At 38.8% G+C, this 25,996-nt stretch overlaps 1 protein-coding gene across 2 annotated transcripts in view; it reads left to right on the top strand.

The window, feature by feature from the left end:
• Nucleotides 1–25,996, top strand: part of BACE2 (beta-secretase 2) — a 1,024,906-nt gene that overhangs the window by 951,092 nt on the left and 47,818 nt on the right. Inside the window, exon 8 of one of the 2 annotated variants that reach the window (XM_044071568.1) lies at nt 9,176–9,344. The exons of the other annotated variant lie outside the window; for it this stretch is intronic. Within the exon in view, the coding sequence (XP_043927503.1) occupies nt 9,176–9,344 (169 nt within the window). The remainder of the gene's footprint in view (nt 1–9,175; nt 9,345–25,996) is intronic. 2 annotated transcript variants of the gene reach the window in all.

The following is a 25,996-nucleotide window of genomic DNA, read 5'->3' as shown; positions in this document are numbered from 1 at the left end:
TTTGTACACAAATGCAATTGAATAAGTCCACTTCACAAAAATGTTCAAACATTGGTAATGTCGGATGTAATGGGGGGCAATAGGTACTATATACATAAAACAGATTCTGAGGTTGTTGTCTAGCCCCAAACAAGTAACTAAAGTTAAGCTTCCTTCAGCAAAGGGTGCTTTGTGAAATGGAACAAAGGTTAATCCTTTCGCTAATAAATCCGCTAGCTCAATGCTCACTTTCAGTGTGGAAAAATTAAAAATTTTAAAGTCATCTTGGCTATTGTATACCAGTTCAAAGTTGATGTTCTTTGTGTTTCACTGTTGCAGTCATTACACTTGGGTTATCCTGCTGGATAACTCCTTGTCCCTGCTCTTGCTCTGGTACTTGTTGAATGGCCATCATGTCCATGAGGGATGAGACTTGCTTTTGTGCCTCTGCCCATTAATGTTTTGGCAGGTCTGGCCAACCGTTTGTCCTTGGCAGGGTATGGAAGTGAAACTTGTAGCCTTGTGACACTATGTCTAGGACCCATTTGTCCTGGGTTATTATGTGCCAGTTTTGAGAAAAAAGTGCTAGTTTTCTCCCTAAAGGTGCTGCCAGAAGATAAGTGCTTGGTGCAGGCAGGGGGAAGTCATTGGGACTGTTTCCTGTATGGTTGTGATTTGTCTTCTCCACTTTTGGAGGTAGAAGCACCCCATTGTTTAGACCTGTATGAACCTTGGGGCTGGGATCTGCCTCTTGGGTGTCTGTATCTTCCCCTTTGAGGTCTGTCTGACACTGGAAAGGACCAATTCTTTGTAGGCCAGAGTCTGCTAAATCTTGGAGGCTGAACCTGTAAGAAATCCTTAACCATTTGCATAGATTTAGCTTTGTCCTCCATTTTCTTTAACACCTCTTCTGCTTTAACACCAAACAAAGTATCATGCTGTAATGGGGCATCTAATAATTTTGCTTTGACATGATCAGGCAGACTTTGTTCCTTTAACCAAGCATGTCTCCTGATGACAGAACCCGTAACAGCGGCTCTGCAGGAGGCCTCCAAAGAATCAAAACCACATTGCAAATTATGCTTTCCAACTTGTTCAGCTTCATGCAATAAATCCTGCATTTCTTTGTTTTCTGCACATTCAGAATTTGTCAACATTTTCTGTTTAAGCAGTTGCATAATATATTGCTGATATTTGAGCATATGAAACTGACAATTTAAAGCCCTTATAGCCAAGGTAGCGGAGGTGTAAATCTTTTTTCCCCATCTGTCCAATGCCCTAGAATCCCTGTCAGAGGGGGTAGGTTTTTTTGCAGCAGAAGCCTTGACCCCTTTGGGACCCTGAGAGATGGTTTCTGGGTCAGCACAGGGTTTTTGAAAAGGAATTTATGAGAGTCAAGGGACCCTGTACTACCTGTCTGGCTTAACAGGAGCTGGAGGTAAGGAGTCAGGAGTCAGACTGGACTCTGAAAATACATCATCAACAATGTCTAACACAGGTGGAATAGCTTAGGGGCCTGTGTTGTGGTAGTAAAAGAAAGTCTCTGAGCCTTTTCTTAGATTCTGAAAAATCTTGGCTCTCCCAGTGGAAATGCTCCCTCATGGTATGCAAGGTTTCCCCAAAAGAGTAATCCTCAGGAGGAGAGGCTGAAGGGATAGATTCTTCAGCATCAAAATCCTCATAGGGAGGAAGAGAGTATTCCTGATCAGAAGAGGAATCAGATGAAATGGAAACCTGATCTGAAGATTCAGATTCTCTGTTTTGCCTAGCCCTTTTATCAGGAGGGGGATGGGAACCCCTGATCAAAGTAATTAAGTCTCCGGCCATTTTGAGCATCTGTTTTTTGGGCATGGAGGCCTGTCCATGAGGCTGTTGTACTTGTTTCTTTGTCTTTAAGGGTGCTTTAGTCTTTACCTTTGAAGCTGAAGTCGTTTTAATGTATAATTGAGTTGGTCTGAAAACATCCTCAGAAGCCGATGCCTGCTCAGTGGCTCCGGACCCATCTGAGGGAATAGTCTCCGAAGGTCCAATACCTTGACCTTCCAGTGACCTAGGCGACTCCGTGTGGGAGTTGGCAGCAGCCTGCTGGTCTAAAGTAGCGGGAGTCAGGGGCTGCGAAGGTGCCTCACTGAGAACCGGTGAACCGGCGACTGGCTTAGAAGAAGCCTCGTTGTCGGTTTTGGACCTCGGATGCCTGTCCTTTTCTTTCTCTTTGCGTTTCTTGTGAATTCTGGTAGTCGGATGGCTATCTGATGACATGGTATAATTAAATCTTCTGCCAAAATAGTGTAATGCAAAATCATACCGACACTTAATAGTGCGTTGGTTAAACCAACAACTAGCAACGTCGTGGTCAGGGCCTAGGCAAGGAATACAGTAAGAATGAAAGTCCTTATGAGGTATTTGCTTCCCACAATAAATACAATTATTAACTTTTTCTGACATCAGTCTGGAGCAAGAAAAAGGTTTCCCCAATGCGGTACTTAGCTTTAAATGAAGACTTCGGATCTGAAATTCGAACACTCAAATCTCAGGAGTCGGCCGATCGGCACTTGTGAACTGCTTATGCTTCGGGCACCACGCGGCAAGAAAGACAGAAGAAAATGGAGTTGGCTGCATCTTTTATACCCCTGGCGCATTGACGTCAGGGAAGAGGTGACAGCAACGGACGCCAGACCTAGACTTTGGAATTCAGGCCGACTGAGGGTAGCCTGCCAGCAGGATATCCCAAGTGTAATGACTACAACAGTGAATACACTTGAACATCTACATTTATGGTAAGTGTACACAACTGTACTTTCTCCGCACTGGGTTGTTGTGGGTCCGATACTAATACCTGTTCCAGTTCCTGTAGTTCACCCTGGGAAGACCCTGCCTCAGGTTGCACCCCGAGGCTTGTGACCGAAAACCTACTGGTTTCCAAAGTTGTTATTATTCCTATATCGGTTACCAGTTTCATTCCGGCCTCGTGTGGTTTCCCTTGAGGTGCCTACGGCCTGCTCACGTAGGGGTGGACCCTGGCCACTGTTGCCATCTAACCCAGGGTTGACCCCGGCTTGATAACCAGTATTGTTCATTGATCCAAAGATTCGGCCAAGGGCCTTGACCAGTTTGTGATGGTGGGGGGTTAGGATAAACAGAGCCAGATGCATATGCTTCCCTGTCTCTGTTCAGTTTCTTTATTTTAGTGACTTTTAGTTTGGTAATGTGTTGGTCTATACTAGTTAGGCATCTGTCATATTCAAATTTGTACCTCGAAAAATCAGCATTCCTTCTTATTTTTTCATCTAATGCAGTCACCCCTTTTAAAAGGGCTTCAGTCATGATTCTATAGTGTTTACTCATCAAGTCCAGTAATTCCAAACCTTGTCTATTAAACAACATCAACAACTCCTCATGGAATTATGAACCTTGAATGAGGCCATTCGGGTATTGCCAGGACCTCAGTCCTTTAGGGACAATACCTTCACTAGTACATTCTTTAAAATATGAAATTTCTAACTGTAATTTTTTATACTTCACCAACATTCCATCCAAGTTCTTCAAGTCAGTGGTGATATCCACAGCAGAGTTCTGTGTCCCTTCATCCAGGTCTCCCCTCTGAGTACTACTCGTCAGTCCAAACAATGTTGGCCACTCCTGTAGCCAACCTGTAACCCCAGAGTTGGAAGTCCTAATAAGCCCCAAGGGTTCAGTCTCTACTGGGTCTGCTGCTTGTTCAACCACTGTATTTCCACCAACTGGTTCTGTTGAAGTAGCATGTATGCTTACATCAAATAATGGTTCATCATTACCATTTGCACATCTATCCACAATGTTGAACCTGGGTTCGTCAAGGTTAGCGTCTGTGCCAGGTCTTCGGAGGACGACATGGTAGTAACCAGTGATTCCACTCTAGCTGTTAAACAATCCACTCATTCCAGTAGTTTGCCCACCGGTAACGTTAGCGGGTCTGTACTCCCCTCCTGGGAGTTCAAAACTGTAGCCTCTAGTGTCCCCTTCATGCCAGCCAACACACTAGACAGACTTGGAATACTGGAACAGGTAACTGCAAAATCAGGAATGCAGGCAAGAGGGCTTGAGGCACACACACAGTAGTAGTTTCCAAAGTTTATTCTTCAGACCTTGCTTCAAACAAACGATAAAAACAATAAAAAACAACCATAAAGCACTTTTCATCTCACCCCTTAGTGAGACTTCATCAGACAGTTGTAACAAGAATGTTTCAAACAGTATATACAAGTTCAAACCACATCAACTTCCTCCAAGTAAAAGGCAAACCTGCCCCTAAGGTAAGCAGGTACTGCAGAGTACCTGACTCTTTCAAATTCCTCTTCAAGAATCCTACTGCGAATCCAGAGATCATTTCTCAGGGACCTTAAAGCATTAAGGCTACTTCTGCCAAAAATCCTACCCCTTCTGACAAGGGATTCTAGGGCTATAGACAAATGGGGTAAGAAGGTATACATCTCTGCTACTCTGGCTATTAGGGTTTTAAATTGCCAGTTTCATATGTTAAAGTATGAGCAACATATTATGGAACTAATTAAACAGAAAATTATGTTGATTTCTGACTGTGCTGAACACAAGAGCGTAATGCATTCTGCTGACCAAGGTGGTAAACATACTCTGCAATGTGGTTTTGATGCTTTAGAAGCATCTTGCAGGGCTGCTGTCACTGGGTCTGTACTTAGCTTGGCTTAAGGAACAAAACTTGCCAGATCATGTCAAAGCCAAATTACTGGATAAACCCTTAAACCAAGAGCGCTTTTTTGGCAACAGAGCAGAAGTCCTTAAAATAATGGAGGAAAAAGCTAAATCTATGCAAACTGTTAAAATATTTCTTACTACTACAGCCATCTAGATTCAGTAGACATTGGCCTTCAAAGAAATGGTCCTTTCCGGTCCCTTCCAGGCCTTCTCATTCCAAACCCAGGAGCAGCAGACAACCAAGACTATGCACAGATCTAAACAGTGGGGGGCTTCCACTCCCAAAGTAGGGAGTAGTAAGCCACCCCCCCATGGAAAAATTGTGCAATACTCTTCCAAGCCTTGCCCTACTACTTGCACCTTTGGGAGGAAAGCTTGCCATACATGGAAGAAACTGGGAATTCATTACCTAAGACAAATGGGTTTTAAACATAGTTTCCCTAGGATACAGATTCCACTTCCACTCTCTCCCACCCCCAAGTGGTTGGCCAGACCTCACCCCAAACCAGTAGGTGGAGGCCCAAAAACAAGTTCTCTCTCTCTCCTCAGCATCAAGGCTATTCAACCTGTCCCAGCAGAACAAAGGGGACAAGGTTTCTATTCAAGACTGTTCCTGGTTCCCAGAAAAGAAAACTCCTAACGTCCTATCCTGGACCTGTCTATCCCCAACACCTTTCTGGTGGTTCCAAAATTCAAAATGCTAACTCTTCAACAGCTTCTTCCTATGCTAGCCAAGGATACCTGGCTGGCAACCCTAGATTTAAAAGAAGCTTATCTGCACATCCCAATCAGGGAATCTTGCAGGAAAAACCTACGATTCAGGGCAGTTCTCTGCACTTCCCTTTGGCTTATCTACTGCACCCAGGGTATTCACAAAGTGCCTAGCTCCAGCCATTGCATTTTGGAGGAAGAGAAATATTCAGATTTACCCATATTTGGACAATTGCCTGATTCAGGCAGAAAGTCAGGACTTGCTATTACAGCACCTGGCATTTGTAAAGGGACTTCTAACTTCACTGGGATACACCATCAATGAGAAGAAATCACACCTGTCACCCTGCCAACCGATTGTATTCCTGGGAGCAAGTTTGAACACAACTTCCCAGATGATATTCCTCACTACAGAGAAACAAGTTTATTTGACATCCTACTTCAACTTACTGGCCACAAAAACCCAGCTATCTGCAAGGAAAATCCCTGGGGTTCATGGCCTCTTGTATGCTGCTAATTTCATATGCAAGACTGCATATGAGGAAACTTCAATGGTATCTAAAAAGTATATGGTGTCAGCATTCACATGACCTGGAAACAATGATTCCCTATCATTCCTTGCCTAAGGGCAGAGTTCCTTTGGTGTGCAGAAGCCTGCTACCACAACAAGGGATTCCCTTTCACTCTACCCCCTGCCAACCAAAACCTTACAACAGACGCATCAGACTATGCATGGGGGGCTCATATGGCAGGGCAGTTCATTCAGGGCAAATGGAACCAAATACAGATACACCTGCATATCAATCAAAAAGAAATGTTAGCTGTACAGAATGCTCTGACAGCCTTCAAGGACCTTATTCTTCCAGGACAACTATTCGTAAAGACAGTTATGTGTTACATAAACAAGCAGGGGGGAACCCATTTCTACCCACTCTGCAGACTAGCCATGACTCTGTGGAACACAGCCTTGAGCAACCAAGTGAACCTACAAGCTCAATTCCTGCCAGACAAACTAAATTCACTGGCAGACGACTTAAGCAGAAATCTCATGGATCCACACAAATGGAAACTGGAACCCAAAATATTTAAGTTCTTGAGGAACAAATGGGGGACACCAGAGGTAGACTTGTTTGCCTCCACTCATAACTACCAGTTGAACAAATACTGCACCAGAACTCCCCACAGTCAAGCTTGGAAAGTGGATGCCCTGTCCTTTACCTGGGAAGGACTCTCAGTTTAAGCCCCCCCGCCTCTCCTCTCGAAGGTCCTTCTAAAAATCAAACAGGACAAGCCAAGGACAATACTGATTGCACCGGACTGGCCACGCCAGCACTGGTACCCCCTTTTGCACAGTTTAACAGTGCTACAACCATGGCACCTGCCTCAAACCCCTTCCCTGCTGTCCCAGCAGGTGGGCCAGATTCTGCACCCTCAGCTTCAAACCCTGAACCTAGCAGCCTGGCTTATTCCCTGAGCTCACCTCTAGCAACCTTCAGTAAGCAGGTGCTGGATGTCACTCTTGAGGCAAGGAAGCCTAGTACTAGAAAATCCTATTCAGAAAAGTGGAAAAGATACTGTTCCTGGAGCCACTCTCAGGGGATGGACACAACGGTGCCCAGCTTACCTCATATTCTAGATTATTTAACAGAAATGCTCCACAAGGGCCTATCTTTCTCTTCAATTAAGATTCATGCCTCAGCCATATCAGCTCATTATAATACTGAGCCACCCCTCTTCGCTCATTCACTGCTAAAACAATTCCTTAGAGGGGCCAAAAATGTAAGACCCCCCCCCCAGGAGAGCCCCAACTCCATCCTGGGACCTTAACTTTGTGTTGGAAAAACTTAGCCTTCCCCCCTTTGAACCAGCTGCTACAGCAGAGTTGAAATTCCTTTCTTGGAAAACAGCTTTACTTTTAACTATCACTTCTGCAAGAAGAGTGTCTGAACTGCAGGCCCTTATGGCAATGGAACCCTTCATTATCTTCCATGCGGACAGGGTTTACGTCAGGACTAATCCATCATTTATGCCCAAGGTGGTGTCTAGTGTGGCTCTGCACCAGTCCATTCATTTGCCTACTTTTTTCCCGAATCCCCTGGACATGCATAGACAGCTTAGATTCTATTTGGACAGGACTAAGCCTCTCAGAAAATCTAACCAGCTGCTAGTCAGCTTTGCTGCAGGGGCAGAGGGGAAGGCCATTTCTAAGCAAACCATTTCCAAATGGATAGCACATTGCATCCATTTCTGCTACAAGAACCATGGAAACCTACCCCACAGGGGAAAAGAACACGTTCCACCGGGGCTGCATGTACCTCTACTGCATTTCTCAGAGGAGTTACCAGGGACATCCTGGAAGCTGCAACCTGGAGCCCTGTACATACTTTCATCAAACATTACCACCTGCCTATTTTTTCTAAATCCAGAGCTGGATTTGCCACAGCAGTTTTACAGGGCCTAATTGCTAGCCCTAATGCTACTACCTCCGCCATTCCTTAGCTTTGGGAATCAACCCAACTGTGATGACTGTAACAGTGAAACACGAAGAACATAGTACACTTGTGTACACTTAACTATAAATGTAGATGTTCGAGTGTATTCACTGTTGAAGTCCTAGTTACTTTCCCTCCAGCTCCCTGACTTCTCTTGTCTTTTACCTATCCTATTTGTTTGGTATATGTTGTATCATGTTTGGTATCATGTGTATTTGCTTTTCGCTGGGGGTGTTCCCTACCATATAATTGCTTCCTATTGTGGGGGCACCTGACATCTGGAGCAAGAAAAACTGATGTAATGGCATTGGCTGCATGTTTTATACCCCTGACGTCCTGACATCATGGAAGAAGCAACAGCATCCAATGCAGAAATCTTAAGACTCTGGTATTCAGGCCAGCTGAGGGCTACCTGTAGGCAGATAACCCAAATGTGATGACTGCAACAGTGAATACACTCAAACATCTACATTTATGGTAAGTGTACACAACTGTACTTTTCACACACTGTAGTGAATCACTGCTGGGAAAATTGAAGGTGCAGTCACTTGAGGTTAAGAAGACCCCATCATCTGCAGACAGTAAAAAAGCAGCTGCTCACACCTTAATGTTAATTAACAGTTGCGTATTTAAACTTCACCATATATTGCGAGATGGCAGTTCCCATTTAATTTCCCTTGTACTTCAATGACATGTACATACGTTTCCTAACTAACATGTTGATTTAACATAGTAACAAAATAAGCCAGGCTCAGTTCCTGTGCTGTTTCTTCCTTTGATGGTGTTTGAGTCCAAAGACAACTGTTACCAGTATATAAGGCACCCCATGCATGCACTCATTTCCTGCTGGCTCATCTAGAATCACAATAAAATGCATTTTATTTCTCGTGGTTGGTAGGTGACAATTATGCTGTACAACTGGTATAGTTCTTACATGCTTTTGTTAATTTCTACTCGCTACTCTTGTTTTCATAACACCTTTGCATTTGTATGCTGAGTACAATCTTGAGCTCTGATGATCAATAATGGTGTCTGGTTTCATTTTGTTTGCACATTCCCCTCCCTCCTGGAAAAACAATGGATATTATTTAATATATTAGTACTCATCAGCAATTGTTTTAGATTGTGTTGTTTCTGGCATAAGTAAATTATATATACCTTAATAAATAACATTGTTTTGCCAAGTGGTATGCTTTGCTTTTCATCTTACTTCGTAAAATGCATAGATAGTATAGTAATAAAGGAAAACACTTTCTGACCTTATTTTTGGATTATCTTTTCAGCTTTATATCCTGTATGTGGCAGAAGTGAGAGACTCTTTAGACTGCTACAGATTTGGCATTGCTCCGTCATCTAACGGGCTGATTATTGGTGCTACCTTCATGGAAGGCTTCTATGTTATTTTTGACAGAGCTCATGCAAGGGTTGGTTTTGCAGTCAGTACTTGTGCAGGTGAGATTGGTAAAATGAGATGGTAATGTGTTGAATGTCTGCCTTAACTCTGTAGAGATTTTACTGGTAACCTCTTTTTCTGGAGTCTGTTATTTGATAGCTATTTTTTTTTAATCACTTATTTGAGAGGAAGCATGTGTGTTTCCTGGTAGGAATTTCAGTGGCTCTTTTCCACACTAAGGCAGTAGTGAGGAGACTTCCTTAAATATGGTGAAAAGTTAAACTAAGTAAGTGTTCCTTTTTCATAAATGTTAATCTTGACAGCAAAAAGTCCTGTGCCTTATACAGAATGAGTGATGCTTTCTAACAGTGTGGTTATGTTTGAATTCAGCACACTCTTCACATCACGTTCTGGTTGTTTGAGATTACAAATAACCTTTTCAAAAAGCAAATCCGTTCAGTGGCTAAGTATGAGGTGTCCTCTTCAGAGAATTCCATACCTATCAGCCTGGAACGAGATGGGCAACCAGGTAAATGCTTTGCACTTGACTGACTTCACCTCTACTTCTAAGTATTGAATATGAAATTTTCCATCCCTACTGTGCCTTTTTTTTAAATCTCATCAAATACAACAATAAAATGGCTAATTTACAAGATTTTCTTTTTTTTGAAGAATATTGCTATCTGTACCATTCCTGAAATATAATAGTGTGTACCTAATTTTATTGTTACATATCTAATGAGAAAGGAGGGAATGTCCCAGTAGTTGCAAAGGAACACCAAAAAAAAAATAAAAGAAAAGAAAACAATAAGAGTACTAAAGACCAGAAAATTGCTAATTCAACAATTACTGTCACTGGTACCGGGAATAAGGATATAGAAATGTGATGTACAAGGCTGAATGTTCCCTCTAAATAGTCTAAAATCTAGTAGGTTGTCTTAGGGCTCTGTGTTATGCCCTGTAATATGTACTTTCTTTGTGGCTGAGGTTCAGAAGTTTGGAGAAAACTATAAAGTGGGTTGCATAGTTTATATTCCATTTGTCTGTACTTTCTAAGAATACTTCAACCAAATTGTGCCCTTGGTAACAAAAAAGTGATATTAATTTCAATGTTGATAAGGGTGCTGCATTGTGTCTTAATCCATGCAGTAAACAGAACCCATTTGATCGTTTTTCCTCATTATAAAGACTTAGGAACAGCAATGAATGAGGACTTTTTTTTCACCATATTTTTCATGCCTATGTGATTCACGTTACTTTTGAGCTGAGTAGACACCCAGTATTTTGTAGCATAACATGAGATGCCTGACTGCACTCCAGGGTGAAAATGCAATTCTTGTGGGATATTTTAGCTGCCCAGGGACTGATCTGAGATAAATATGCCCAAGTATTAAATGTGTTAATCAGAACAATTTTGACCAAGTCTGTTGAACTCCAACTAGTGATGGAAATAGCTTAGACATCATCCTGGCAATGCTAGAATCTTTCTGCTCCCCAGCATGTGTTGTTCCTTCTTTAATTAACACATTGTGGTACATCATCTTTAAGAGGTCTTAAAGTTAAAATCAAACCCAGTCATAAATACTTCCTGGACTTAACTTGTGTAAACTGTGATGCAGTAAATTACTTTATTACAAAAAAGACCAGTTTGCTATCCTTTGTGTCCAAAATGAGATTCCTCAGGATGCTTTGAATGAGTTTTATCATGTAGGGGAAACATACCATTAAGGTACAACTTTACAGATAATTTCAACAAAGTCCTATTTCATAGACTCACAAAATTAATAAGATATTAAGAAATAAGTGTTAGTATTTCACTTTCACGCTAATTACTTTGGTCTTAAAACAAGTATAAGTTAGATAAAGTGCATAAAATCCTTACTTTACATGCCTGATCTATTAGATATGTGAACTCGGCTTGATGTAAAGGATGAAAATCATCATAAAGTATTTGTTAATTAAGTCAGAAAATTCAAAAGGGAACTATTGTGAGTGTAACATTATTAATAAACAGTAAAGTGATAGCACAGCTATAGGATACAGTAAAAGTACCGCCAGCAAAAAAATGTGCAAACTTTAGTGCAACTGGAGACGTACGTTGGTGTGCTGTTATGATGAGGTAGATAATCCCTTCTATAACTACTGATGTTCCATGGAGAAAGGTGACTAAACTGCTGGTTTCCTACCCACAAACAAGAAAAAAACAAAAAAGACTGTGTAAAACAAAGTATTAGCCTGTGGTCATGTCCTTAAATTTAGCTAACAGACTGTAGTTGTATCAGGCCATGGTAGAGGTGGTGGGAATATTAGACCCAAACGTTCTTCAGTGTCAGTCTGTCAAGTTTTTTTCTGTAAATTATAGAAATAATCATAATGGAGTGTTTCCAGAAAAATACAAAAGACTTACCTCATTTAGGTATACAATGTGAATTTTGTTTATGAGAAATCTTGCTTTCAGACTCGCATGGCATTCTCTGAAGACGTAACAGCAGCACTTGATGAAGGGCTAAAAGTGCATACTGTTTATCTTGATGTTGTTAAAACATTCATTGCTATTCACATAAATAAGTAATTGGCAGATTAAAAACATTCAGTCCATATATAGATCAGTGCGTAAAATGCTGGGTATGCAACAAGACACAAGAAGTTATGATGGTGGGTGGTCACTTGCCTGTACTATTGGGGGATGCCACATCTTTTTGGACTATTCTCAAACATAAAAGTGTGAAACATGCTATGGCTAACCAAATTTAACTGCAAATTGGGTTGCAGTTATTTCAATAGAAGATGCTGATTTTCTTCAAGGTGGACTAGAAAATCCAGTCATTGTGCAGTAGTAGTAATCTTAACTTTAATGCCATTAAACATAAAATCATGAGGCTTTGCATATATATGTTATTTCCAATTTAATGGTTGTATCTTAAAAACTATGTAATCCCTAAAGATCTAGATGCAGTGTAGGTCGCATTTTTAAAAATTTACCATTGTGTATCTACTAGAGTCAGAAAAGAGTATTGTTTCACCCATCTAACTGTTGGGGAAAAGGCATGTCTAGTTACTCCAAGGAGGTCACTGCACAACTTTATACTTTACATATCTGACTTGCATGCTAAGTTTCACAGCCTTCTAACAAACACCTAACACTATATAAAAAGTTACAGTGATTCCTTATCACAGATGTCATAGGGTTGGAAAACGTCTTGTATTCACTAAGTCTTAATGAACTGTTATTGTGTTATGCTTCTAACAGGTTACATAGTTGTGGTCTTTATTGGCCTACAAGGCTGTGTCTAATTTCTCTTTAGAAGTCTGTGCCTAGAATTTACCACTGATGGAGCTAATGCTAGATTAGAGAACTTTCTGTTAAATATAGATTTCCAAAATTAAAAAGAGATGGCAGCAGTACATAGTGTCGTATTACTTCTGAATCTAAGTTTATTCCATGGTATTGTACGTCATTAGCTTCCTTCAGAAGTCATCTTTATCTGCATGTGAAGTAGAAAATATCATCACGGAGCCAATCTTCTTCAAGACTACTAGGTTGCAAGCTTGAAAATCAAATCTGTGTGTGTGTAGATATACACACATTTGGAGGGGTTCTAGATTTATTTATCATTGTTTATCAGGAAAGTCCAACTGGGATAAAATTATTTTTGGAGGCCAGGGGAGAAAACTTCCACATTTAACAATAGTTTTGACATAAACATAAAATACAGCTACGTGATAGAAGAAGGAATGCAAAATATAGGTAAGTGTATATCCATGAGAAAAAATTACAATGGCTTACATAAACAAATTTTATGAAATATTCTTGTACTATTACATTTAGGGCCATTCATCATAACCTAACTTCCTAATCCATTCAGAATTTTTCATGTAGCACACAAACAAGGCCTCTCCCACATATTGTATGTGTTCTTTTAATTTGAGTTAGTTTCACCATTTATGTGTGGATGCGGTAACCAGGTATAATATCTTATTGGGCTTCATGCTGCTTGTGTAGTGTTTTTTTGTTACTAGGCTGTTTTTGTATGTCATCTTTTCACTTTAGTTTTGAGGGTTTTTTGCTTAATTTCTTAAGTACTAATGCCATTTTCTGATCAGTTTAGTTTGTGCTTGTTTTATTCCATTGTTTTTAGTTTGTCGTTTTAATAAGACTACAAACAGATTTATAGAGGGTTGAGTTAGGTGGAAGTTTTTGTTTGCTTGCATGGCATTTGTGTGTTTTAATGTGCTTTTAATGTATGCAGTGTGTGAATTTTTGTCTTGGCATGAAAGGTTCAAAGTTACAGTGGTTAGTGACATAGGTAAGTAGTGGTGGTAAATTCATGATAAGGCAGTCCTGGAAATAGTTTAAAGTCCAATGTAAAATGGATCTGTTACTGCAGTGCAGCATTTTGCAATTCATTAATATATTACTGCTATGAGGACAGACATTATTTGTTCATTTGGATGTCTATGAATTGCAGTAAATTACTGTGACTAGTTAACTGCAGAAGCCACAACATGTAAGCACAGCAATCCCACACTCAAATACACGTTCAAATGTAAACATATGCAACAGTCCCCTTACCTGTCCCCGCATTGATAGAATATCCCTTGTGTCTCCTTTTCTGAAGGCCATCAGCGAAGGTTGCAGTCCTGCATCATAACCCTAGGTCCCTGGTGGTACTCCCACCACCATGGTCCCCGTATTGGTTCAAGTGCCATTGTGGCACACAAGTTTAAAGTAATCCCTGGTGTCTAGTGCCCCCCCCCCCAATCCCTGTACTGTTTTAGGTGCTGTCAGGACACAAGTTTTTTTCTGTGATCCTTGTTGGTTAGCAGTCCCCCCATCCCTGTATATTCAGTAGAATTTGGCACATCAGATGCCTGTAATTTAAAGTAAAAGATCAAAATTAAGAAAAAAGCTTGTATGAAAAGAGCTGAAAGGAAACTTGGCATGGATTGTTGTTTATCTTCTTGATCACTGCTGAAGTAGCCTTCACTATATGGGTTATATCCTGCATAGGATATAACAGCTGTCCATCTTCTGAAACTTCAGGACACCTTCTACATGCTTAAACTGTCAGTCAGCTCGAGCTGAGATGACTTCAGAACTTTCCTGCCATAGCAACATTTGCTCCTTTTTGGCTTTTGAGGATTGGTCGGCTTGTGCTGTTGCTTTGCTGTGCAGGTAAATTTAATTTGGGGGAAACTGCCCAAGAAAATTATTCTTAAGCTAGGAGTTTGTATTTTAACAGACCGGCACAAGACTGTATTGTATTTCTAAGTGAGAGCACACTTTTTGATGAAGGAACAGATACAGGGTTTTTTTTCCTCAGACCAAGAGGAGGAACCAGTTTCTGATTCTCCCTGTGTGGATTTCTCTTTCTCTGAGACTGTTTCCAAAATGTGCCAGTGTTTTTAATGGGAGAATACCAAGGTTTCTCAGTCCCCCATATGCTGCTGTTACAGAAGGAATTTCCAGAACCTTTTTCCATTCCTTCAATTATGTCAGCTATTGAGGATGTGTGTCACTGCTTGAACTTTTCTTGATAGCCAGCCATCCCTTTAAAAGCAGATAGAATGTATTAAGTTCCACAGTCTTTTAAGTTTTTATACAAACCTGACCCAGCAGCTAAAGCTTTAGTTTAATCTTGCTGCTGTTAAACATTTAGTTAATTCCAATCTTACTGTTTGATATGGATGGAAAGATTGTTTAGTTTGATAAAAAAGTGTATGCTTCTGCAACTGACTAATTGTGAAAGTATGAGCAGTGTTTTGTCTGCAGTTTCTTCTTGTAAGGAAAATTTTGCTTTATTAGTTTCTTCAGTTGTATAAGCTACTGTTCATTGTTTACATTATGTGTGTGACTCTGCTGATACTTCTTCCAGGGCTATGGCGATCGGTACTGTTCTGAGGAGGTTTGCCCGGCTACATTCTCAGAACCTCCCACATGACGTAAACAGTGATATTTTAAATTCTCCTTTGGATAGAGATTGTTTTTGGTTCCTATGCTGCAGAGGTGATAAAAAAGTATGATGAAAGGGGTAAGCTAATACAGGGAATCTCTTAAGATTTAGCAGTCCTCCTTTTCCAAATATTTTAAGGAATTCTTTAACTCCTCACCAAGTTTTAGTTAAAAAAAAAAAAAAAAAAAAGGTTTCAACTAAGTGCAGGTAAACAGACATTTAAGAAGAAATGGCAAAGGGGTTCTAAGAAGAATTCAGAAATCCCTAAACCAGGGACAGTCCAACAAGTCAGAATGACTTTTTATGCAACGTTGTATCTCCCTCCCACCATGGCAGCCCCCTTTCCCTTTCAGAAAGTTTAAATCTCCTTGGTTTTCTTTGGCAGACTATAGTTTCAGACAAATGGATTCTGAAGATTATTCATCAGGGTTACAGATGTCAGTAGGAGACAATTCCTCCTTTCCAAGGGTAAATTGTTATCCACCAGACAAGACTCTCTTATTTCTACCTGTACTTTATTGCATGTTGTCCAAGTTAGAGATACAGCCACTTCCTTCTTTCCAGGTTGGGAAAGGGTTTTATTGAAGGATGTTTTCAGTGCCAAAAAAAGAAAATGATTGAAGACCAGTTCTGGATCATTCTTTCCTAAACGTGTTTGTGATGATGCCTCAGTTCAAAATAATGTCACTTTACAATATGCTACCTCATCTTCCTTCCTGGTAACACTAAACTTAAAAGATGCTTAGACTTGAGGTGTGTGTTAAGGCTTTGTGGGTCTGGGTCCTATTATCAGTTCTTTGCCTTATCCTTTGGATTATCCACTGCAGCAAGAGTGTTCACAAAGTAACAAGCTCCAGTTATAGATCATTGCAGGCTACAGAGTATCCACATTTTTCCATATTTTGATGACCTGCATATCTTTGCAGGGTCTTTTCAAAAGTGTCATGATTCTCCCACTTGGAGGAAAGAACTCGTACACTAATGGCAGTTCCTGTAGAACATTCAAAAGTCTTTTTTGACTCCTTCAAACAGGATTACATTTCTGGAGTGTCAGCTAGAGACCTCGGTTCAGAGATTTTCTTCCTTGGGGAGAAAAAAAAACATCTATGTCTAAATCTGTTTCTGTTGTTTTTGAACTCAGACTTCGGTCACCAAGAGGTAATACCTTAGGATTTTGGGTCTCTTGGCATCTGTGATTGTCATAATACCCCTGGCAAGACTCCACATGGAAAAATACAGTAGTATCTGACGTCTCTTTAGTCCCTGCATCAGCATCCTTTGTCTTATCAAATCCTAGTACTGGGGTTTGTCAGAAGTGCAGTCACTTGATAAAGACAGTCATTGTCCCTAAATCTGGGTTTCCCCTTCTCCATCCCTGTTGCAAAGCAGTCAGTCACCACAGACACTTCAGATTTTGCTTGTGGAGCAGTTTCAGGAGGGATAAAAGTACAAGGTATGTAGGACACCAGCAGCAGATGAAACCTCAAAAATGTAAAAGGGATGCTTGCCATGATCAAGGCACTCAACTCTCTAAGTCATATTTGGTCCCCAGGACCTCTTCAGGTTGTTACCTGAGAACCAGATCATGCCCCCTTTGCAGACTAGTCATGTTAGCTTGGGATATAGCTGCACAGCACAATCTCACTCTGTAGGCATCCTGCATTCCATCAGAGCAAAATTGTGTGGCAGACAAGCTGAGCAGGACAAAGGCATAAACTCACAAATGAAAACGAAATCAGGAGGTCTTCCAACATTTGATCCATCTGTGGGGAGTTCCTAAAGTAGACTTCTTTGCTTCCTCTCTGAAAAATCAGCTGGCAAGATTCTGCTCCAGGATTCCATGCAAGAAGGCCAGGAAGAAATATGCCTTTAATTTTCCTTGGACAAGAATGGTTGTTTTTCCACGGATATCCAGGATACTTCTGAAGACTTGGAAGGAATTTCCCAAGATTATTGTGCTGAATCTCTTCTGGCAAGGGCAACAGTGTTTTTTTCTTTTGGAAATGGCCAAGGGCAGATACCACAAACTTCCCCAGAGAATGGATCTACTCACACAAGATCAGGGGTGTTTGATATATCCTAACCCAACTTCAACTGACTGCTTGGATGACAGGGTTTTAATTCTCATTAAGAATCTGTTTACTGAGGACATGCAGCAGATACTAATGGGGGCAGGAAAGCTTGCTACTATAAAATCATATACTAGAAAAGGAAAAGGTTTTCTAGTTTGCGCCAAAACATAACCAGCATCAATTCAGTGATGTTCCCTAATTTTTACAATGTTTGTGTAAATTGCTATCCTATGATCTTTCTTACTCCTCTGGCAAGGTTAATTTCCATAAAAAGAAGAACACGAATCCCAACTCTCCACATTACATTAAAGTACACTCCACATTAAAGTACACTCTTCTTTAAACTCTTCATCTCTTGTCGTCATCCTAGCTGCCCCTTTTTATATATATATTCATTAAAATATTTATTAGTTATATGATTTTTATACATCTTAAATGGTGTATAAAATTGCATTAATTTAAATGACTGTTATTCTAGGGGAAGATGTTTTAGGTATTATGTTTTAATTTCTTGGCATATGCTTTTAAGATATTAATTGGTTAATGAATGTTAATTATGGCCACACTATAAAGGTGGTTAACTGATGCTGTTTGGAGTTTCTGAAGAAGTTAAGGCATTTGGCTTTGATGAAAAGTGTATAATATTTTAACGCACTTAAAATAAAATAGAACTGCTTGTGGGGAGTTGGGATTCGTGTTCTTGTTTTTTGGTGAAGTTCAATATATCTTTTCTTAGTTTGTTTTCGTTTACAACATGGACCCAGATTCACCACCTAGTTCTACTTCTACCCCAAACTACAATGGGGGCGATGGAAATTTGACAGCACTGATAGAACTGTTGTCCCAAAAGGTGGACAACTTGTGTCAGAGATTCGAAGAGGCTACTAATACACAACAGGACTTGCAGGGTCCAAATGCAGTTAGTAATACAGTTTCTGTTCCAGCCAACGGTAATTTAGTTACTCGAACTGGAGGGATTACTTTGAGTGAAGAACCAGCCTTGTCAATGGGAACGAGTGTTCGTAGAAGCGTAATTACTGATGCAACCAGCCCGGGACACACTGAAGGAGAGAACCGTCAGTGGGATGGTAATTCAGTAAGAACCGAAAACTTGAATATTTAGATACATAGAACTTTTTCCTTTAATGATGTGCATTCGAACAACATTACTGAAGCTGACTGAGAGGTAAGCATGGATTTAACTTCTAAATTGAATGTGTTTGACGAGAAGTTATGTAAAGTACGGAAGTTACAATTGGAAATAGCATACTTCCGTGAATGCATCAACCTTAAGATAATACTGAAGGGGCTCAGGCAATGGCAGTTCCCTACGGGGCTTATGGAAGGTTCAGCATTTCATAAAGCCTTGATTTTATTATTTAACAAACATGGGCTGGAACTTTTGGAACTATTTTGTATTCACTACCAGGTTATGGTGGATGAACTATTGGTTGAAATTGAGGAACTAGATTCCTCAATAAAGAGCGATACCAGTTTCTCTAGGTATCGCTTTGAATACGAACGGATTTTTGCCAGCATCGACGAATATTTGTCAAAATTGAACACTACTAAATTAAGAAAATAAAACGTGACCTCAAAGATTATGGGGAAGGTAAAGCATACCCAAAGCCACCCAATTCTCAAAGGGCAGTGTCTGTTGTTAACAATAATGTTAATCAAGCTTCAAATAATAGGGTTAATAACCAAGAGGGGGAGACTGAGACATTTGCATCCTCTAGTATAAATGATATACATACTGGGACTAAACAACAGGATGGTCAAAGTACTATCCGTCGGAGCGAAAGACTGGTACACCATAATGATTTTGTTACTCCGAATACCTCAGCACAGAATAAAGTGGGAGGGGACTGCCAGTGACGCAGAACAACAGAACAATGAAGAACAAAAAGAAAAAATGGTAGTAAATACGGCCACTGACTGCCCCTTGGATGACCAATTCTATTGTAATGTACTCTTTAATTCTAGCCAAGACTTTAAAGTTTTTAACTATGCTGATATGTTTATCTGTCCAGAAACAGTGGATTTGTTATCAAAAGGGTACACCTTTGTCCCTACTGTCCAGTTTGATGTGGCTAATACTTTAATTGACCTTAAGATTTTCACTAGGAAACTTAACTTATTGGCTTTAATGGGGGAAAATTTGAATAACAAGTCTGATTTTTATGTTTCCAGTGTATATAACCCTCCTTTACATCCCCTTTTAGCGCTTTTTGAAAAGGTCAATGAAGTGGATTTAAGAAACTTGAAAAAAGTTAAAACAATATCTGGTCACACTAACAGTCACAAGCACAATATAAGTAAGGAAGAGAGGGATATCTTGAGTTTTTTAAGACAGGCTCCAATTCGTGTTATGAAACCGGATAAAGGTGGGGGCCTTGCTATAATGACTACTGATGACTATAATGCAAGAATGTTTAAGATCCTGGATAGCGACACATATGTAAAGGTCTCTAGGAATGAAATGAATGGGGCTTATAGGAGGGTTATGGATTTCACAGAAGAGTTGTACATTGAAGCGAGAATAGATAAAAGTTTGTATGTATACCTACAGCAACCAGCACCAAGGATCCCTAAGGTGCACAAAAATCTAAACAACCCACCTATGAGACCTTTGGTGGATGGGAGAGATAGCATTACATATACCTGTGCTAAGTTATTAGATAAAATTTTACAGAAATACATTAAATGTGAAAACCAAATTTTGAAAGATTCTTGGTCTTTTTTACAAGCTATAAATAAATTGAAAGTTTTGTGCTGATGGCTTTTTTGTCACAGTGGATGTGTAAAGGACCTTTATTCATCCATTCCACATGGGGTTGGAATTGAATGGGTTTCACACATGTTAAGGATTTTGGATGCACCTACTAGTGAAATTAAACTAGTTGAAGAACTGATAGACACAGTCCTTTCTTATAACTACGTAATGTTTAACAATGACATTTTCCACCAAAAAATTGGAGTGGCAATGGGCTCTCCATGTGGAGCAGGTCTGGCAAATCTAGTAATGGCGTATTGGGAAAGGTCGTTCATGCTTAATAATCTAGATTTCAAAGAAAAAATACTGTTTTATACGTGTTTTTTAGATGATATATTTATTTTATTTCAAGGAACAGAAATTGAACTAGAGTGTCTGTTGGAAATGTTTAATAATAGTACTAACTTCCTGAGTTTCACGTCTAGTTATAGTAAAGACAAAATAGCATATCTAGACGTTGATTTAAGGAAAGATTATGATGACAAGATTTTTGTTTCTAAAATTTACCGGAAAGAGACTCATTCCAATATGTATTTACATTACACCAGCTGCCATCCTACATATCAGAAGAGATCTGTAGTCAAGGGGCAACTAGTTAGGGCAGCTAGGATGACTACAAGAGATGAAGAGTTTAAAGAAGAGTGTACTTTAATGTCTAACTTCTTCATACAAAGAGGGTACCCCTTGTATTTCATCCAGGAGATCATTAGGGAAGTCCAACATAAAAGACTAATAGGTGACTATGTCCCAATTCTGAACAAGGTAAAATGTAGAGGCCCAGAGTTGAACAACATTAACAAAGAATTGATTAATACCAGTGGTTTTATATGCACTTTTAACATAGACTCCCACATTATAACCAACATTATTATGAAAAATTGGGAGTTTTTAATTTGTGATAAACACTTTAGAGACCTGTTCCCAGAGAGACCAAATATTGTATATAGGCATGGAAATAACTTGAAGGAAATCTTGGAAGCTAACTGCCGATTATTTACTAATAAAGAAGGCATGTATAAATGTAGTATGTGTAAGTTCTGTAAATACATTGACGAAGGTTGTAATTTTAAAATAGGTAGTATGAAATATAGGTCCAATGGGAGATTTAATTGTAGTAGCAAACAAGTAGTATACCTAGCTAAATGTATATGCTGTCCAGCTTTCTATACTGGTAAAACCGATAGAAAGCTTAGTGAAAGAATATATGAGCACATCTATAGCATCAACAGGAATAAAATGGAAAATGCACTAGCTAGGCATACAAGTGAGTTTACTGGACATGCATTGAAATTTAGGGTTATTGACCAGTTAGTAAATGATAAAAGGGGAGGACCTGAGTCTTTGAAATTGGAGAGGAAGGAACTCCTATGGCAGCTTAGAACTAACGCCTGTCAATTTCCAGGCATTAATGAAATGAGCTCCATTATGTGTATTTTAAGGTTGAGAAACCTAGAAAGGTAATACTAGTGAGTGTCAGTAGGATGCACATTGAATAATTATGCTTAAATAATATTAACATCATGAGTGATTAGTTGGGTAATAAAATACATAAAAATAACAAACAAAATAAAATAATATAATAATAATAAAAATAAACAAACAAATTGATAGATAATAAAAACAAAGATGAAAAATAAAATGAAATGTTTATTTCATTCCATTTTAATTTTTGTTACTTTATTTCATTATATTCTAGTTATTCGAGCTGGACTTAATACAATATAATAGTTTAACTGTATAAACTGCAGTGAGTAGTATATCGAATTAAATAGTAGCCATAAGTACACACGAGTACACATACACATGTTCATGTTTATGTTTATGTTCATGTTCATGTTTGTTTTTATATAAACATGTTTTTATATAAACATTTTTTACATAAACATTTTTATATATATATATTCATTAAAATATTTATTAGTTATATGATTTTTATAAGTCTTAAATGGTGTATAAAATTGCATTAATTTAAATGACTGTGTTATTCTAGGGAAAGATGTTTTAGGTTTTATGTTTTAATTTCTTGGCATATGCTTTTAAGATATTAATTGGTTAATGAATGTTAATTATGGCCACACTATAAAGGTGGTTAACTGATGCTGTTTGGAGTTTCTGAAGAAGTTAAGGCATTTGGCTTTGACGAAAAGTGTATGATATTTTAACACACTTAAAATAAACTAGAACTGTGTGTGGAGAGTTGGGATTCATGTTCTTGTTTTTTGGTGAAGTTCGATATATCTTTTCAAGGTTAATTTCCATTTCAACATGCCTCTGCCCATGGATCCTTCTCTTTCAGTGCATTATCATGTGTAAGAGGCCTCCAAGGAAACTGATATCCCATCCTTGGGATCTTTATTTTGTGTTAGAGAAGCTAATGCTTGCTCCATTTGAACCAGCTTACCTGGCTGACTTGAGGTTTTTAACTTATGAAACAGTTTACTGATTGCTCTGAACTTTGCAAGAAGGGTATCTGAGTTGTAATGTCTTATGGTAAGTCAACCCTATCTCATTTTCTACAGGGACAAGGTTTCTTTGGGAACTAATCCTTATTTTATGCCTAAACTGGTATCTCAGTTTACTGTAAGCCAAACTATCCATCTACCCTTTTTCTTTTCTGAATCTGTTGTGATGGAGAAAGGATACTCCATACTCTGGATGGCCACAAACTAGTCCGGTACTTTCTTGATGGAACTAAATCTTTCAGATCTTCAGACCAATTGTTTATTTCTTGTGAAGATAACAAGGGACAGCATGTGTCAAGACAGACTATTTCCAAATGGTTGTCTAAATTTTTACCATGTGTTATGCTCACCTCAACAAAAGTATTCCAGGCAGAGTCAATGCCCACTACTCCAGAGTGTTGGCTTTATCTATGGCTTTTTAGGAAGAGTTGGAGTCTAGAGGTTTTCTAGAAGCAGCAACTTAATCCTCTGTACATCCGTTTACAAAGCACTACAAGCTTGATTTCTCTAGGTCTAGATCGGCCTTTGTTAGGACCACTCTCCAGGGACTCCTAGACCCTCCCCCCTTCCATCTGCCAAATGTTGTAAGCTAGAGTTATCTGCCCATTTCGTTAAGGCTGCTGCAGCAGTGATCAATGTAATGAACATAGTACAGTTGTGTATGTAAACATACAATAACAGTAGATGTTTGAATGATCACTGCTGCAGTAGCTGATTCATCCGATTTGTTTTTTGGTATTTTGTGTATGCCAGGGCATAGACATTTATTTGTTGTTGTTCTAGCTTTGTCCTTTCAGGGCTCAGCCTCCTCCTTTCTATTAGCATGAAAGCTCTGAAAGGCTTAGTGCCCAAACATGTCTTTTTAGTCAGCTCAGCTCAAGCTGATTGACATTTTTGGGTGGGTGGATGGTGCTCTGAAGCTTTGGAAGATAGCTGGCTGGCTGTTTTTACCCTATGCAAGATATAACCCACATAGCTAAGACTCCTGCAGCAGCAATCATTCGAGCATCTACTGTTCTGGTGAGTTTTCTTACACAACTGCACTTTCATGTATTTTGCAGTGGAGAAAAGCAAAGAATGTGCATGAGAAAGATTTATGTTACGTATGGTATAAATACTACGTCTGCAAAAAGTTAACACTCATTCCTGGTTCAAAGGCAATTATAAGGTGAGCCTGTGTTGTTGAATCAGTCTTTGAATCTGAATGACCCTGTAGAACATTAGACAAATCACTAATTCTTCTAGTTGGTTGTGTTCAAACTTAATTCATGAGAAAGTATGCAAATAGTGTGAGTCTGTTGCTAATGGTAAACGTGCTGGTAAGCATCAGAAAAGAAACATTACTTTTGATAACAGTAAAATGTAAAAAAAAATGAAGTTAATGTAGATCATGGAAATTTTAAGTTTAAAGTGAAGTTTTGGAGACTACTTACAAAATGCAAACATATATTTAATGAGTAAATGAGTATGTTAAAAGGAATCATGACTAGTATTACTAGGGTCTACTTTAGATTGATGAATAGTCAAAATGTCAAACGCTCACATGAGTGTAAATGCAGGAAGTCGATGTTTATTTTTTTGGATCGCAGTGCAGTGAGGATCTGAATATTTACGTTTTTCTCACAGTAGTGCGATCTCTGAGTTGGAATATATATTTAGTGGGGGGGGTGCAGGCCCCCACAATAGCGATTTCAAATTTCTGCATTTACACTCATGTGAGCGTTCGACATATTGATTTTTCGTCTATATAATGTAGACCCTATTAATACTCTAGCAGAACTCAAACTAGATCTTACTGATCAGGAGGTTGCCATGTTAATTCTGATGCACTGAGTAAATTGCCCATTTCCTAAAGCATACAAGGATGTTCATGCCTAACTAGGCAGAATGGATTAGATGATAAGTGCCAGAGCACAAGGACCAAATTAAATATTATACATCCCAAGAAGTATTTTTGTCACAAGTGCTTGAATGTATTGAAATGGTGGCCTAAAATGCCAGAGGCTTATAGCATTGTAAATTATTCCAGAAGTGTCAGACATGAATGCGAGCTGTGGAGGACTAGATTCACAATTCCTGTACTTGGACATTCTTTATTGAAAATGTGTTAGGCTTATTCTGTAATGGCTAGAGTAATAGGTATATCCTGGTCATATTGCGATAGTATGGCAGGGCTCAGGATGTAAAAAAACATTTCTCACTGCTGATGGTTGGCTTGCACTGGAATCGGACTAGAATACTAGTGGTTAAAGATGTGTGGTTAGTTCCTTGGGGAAGGTATGAGGCAGTTTCACAAGACCATGTTGTGTGTAGTATGTGTATAATATTAGATTCCCTTGTAAATATGTGAGAGATGTATATCTCAAAATGTTTCCCAGTTTAAAAGTTAAACTTAATGGCTGTAATTGCTTAAGTCCTTTTCCCCTTCTCATGTGTTGGGAAACATTTCAACTAGGAACACTTCCAGTCATTAACAACTTACTGAAAATTTTATAAACTGTTGGAAAAGTGCAGTAGAAGTATTTGCTGTGATTTTCTTAATTGCATTTTTGTATTAACTCTGGTGTTATTTCTGGACACACATACTAGCTAGGAATTTTGGTATGAGAATTTAGAATTGATAGTGAAACAATTTGCAAACTGTTGATTCAATTCATTAGCAGAGTATGAGTTAGTTTTTAATATCCCTTCAGTCTTAATACAATTGACATAATGTAAGGTTTGAATTGCAGTGTTAGTGTACTTTTGATACAATTTTCTTTATTTTTATAGACTTTGGTAATTTTGATTCAGATTTGATTATTATTTTTTTTTATCAAAGTTTGAAAATCCTTACAAATCTTATTTGAACATTAGTTTTATTTGTTGAGATTGAAATGTTATACAGTTTGAAAGACTTCTTTGTGTATTATCTTACCAGTTTAGTGCTCCATCATAATGGATAATTCATGACCTTTGGCTCACACTTGGAAACAATTTAATGCTTTCAGCAGCTTTAATAAGAATATCTTATAAAGTTATGTATCCAAATTCCTCATTTTTTAATGAACAGACTTTTGACATCTTAGTAGTATTTAATAATTCAGTTTATCTTACTATGATTATTTTTTTATACGCACACACTGTGATATTCTATTATCTTGAATGTCAAATGACAAAGAATTCTGATCTGAAATTCCAAAAGGGGAGTTAATATGAACATTGGTTATTAGGTTGCCAGTTTTAGTAGCGATGTTCATGTTTAAACTGAGTTGCATTATGAAAAGGTAGTAACTCCAAATATTTAGTCTAAAAATGTCTTACCAGTATTACTTGTCCAGTTAATATTTGGATAGTTTGTTACTGATTAAGATTAGATGGTGGTTATGCAGTGCATACAGCATATCTAGGCCTGACCAAGGTCTTTGACACTATTTCCCAAGCAAATATTATTGATAGACTTGTAAA

Source organism: Protopterus annectens, chromosome 5.part0 (genome assembly GCF_019279795.1).
Source record: "Protopterus annectens isolate FY-2018-M chromosome 5.part0, PAN1.0, whole genome shotgun sequence".
NCBI classification, from domain to species: Eukaryota; Metazoa; Chordata; order Ceratodontiformes; family Protopteridae; genus Protopterus; species Protopterus annectens.
The sequence above is the reverse complement of the archived record's forward strand: the minus strand, read 5'-3'. Positions and strand labels throughout refer to the sequence as shown.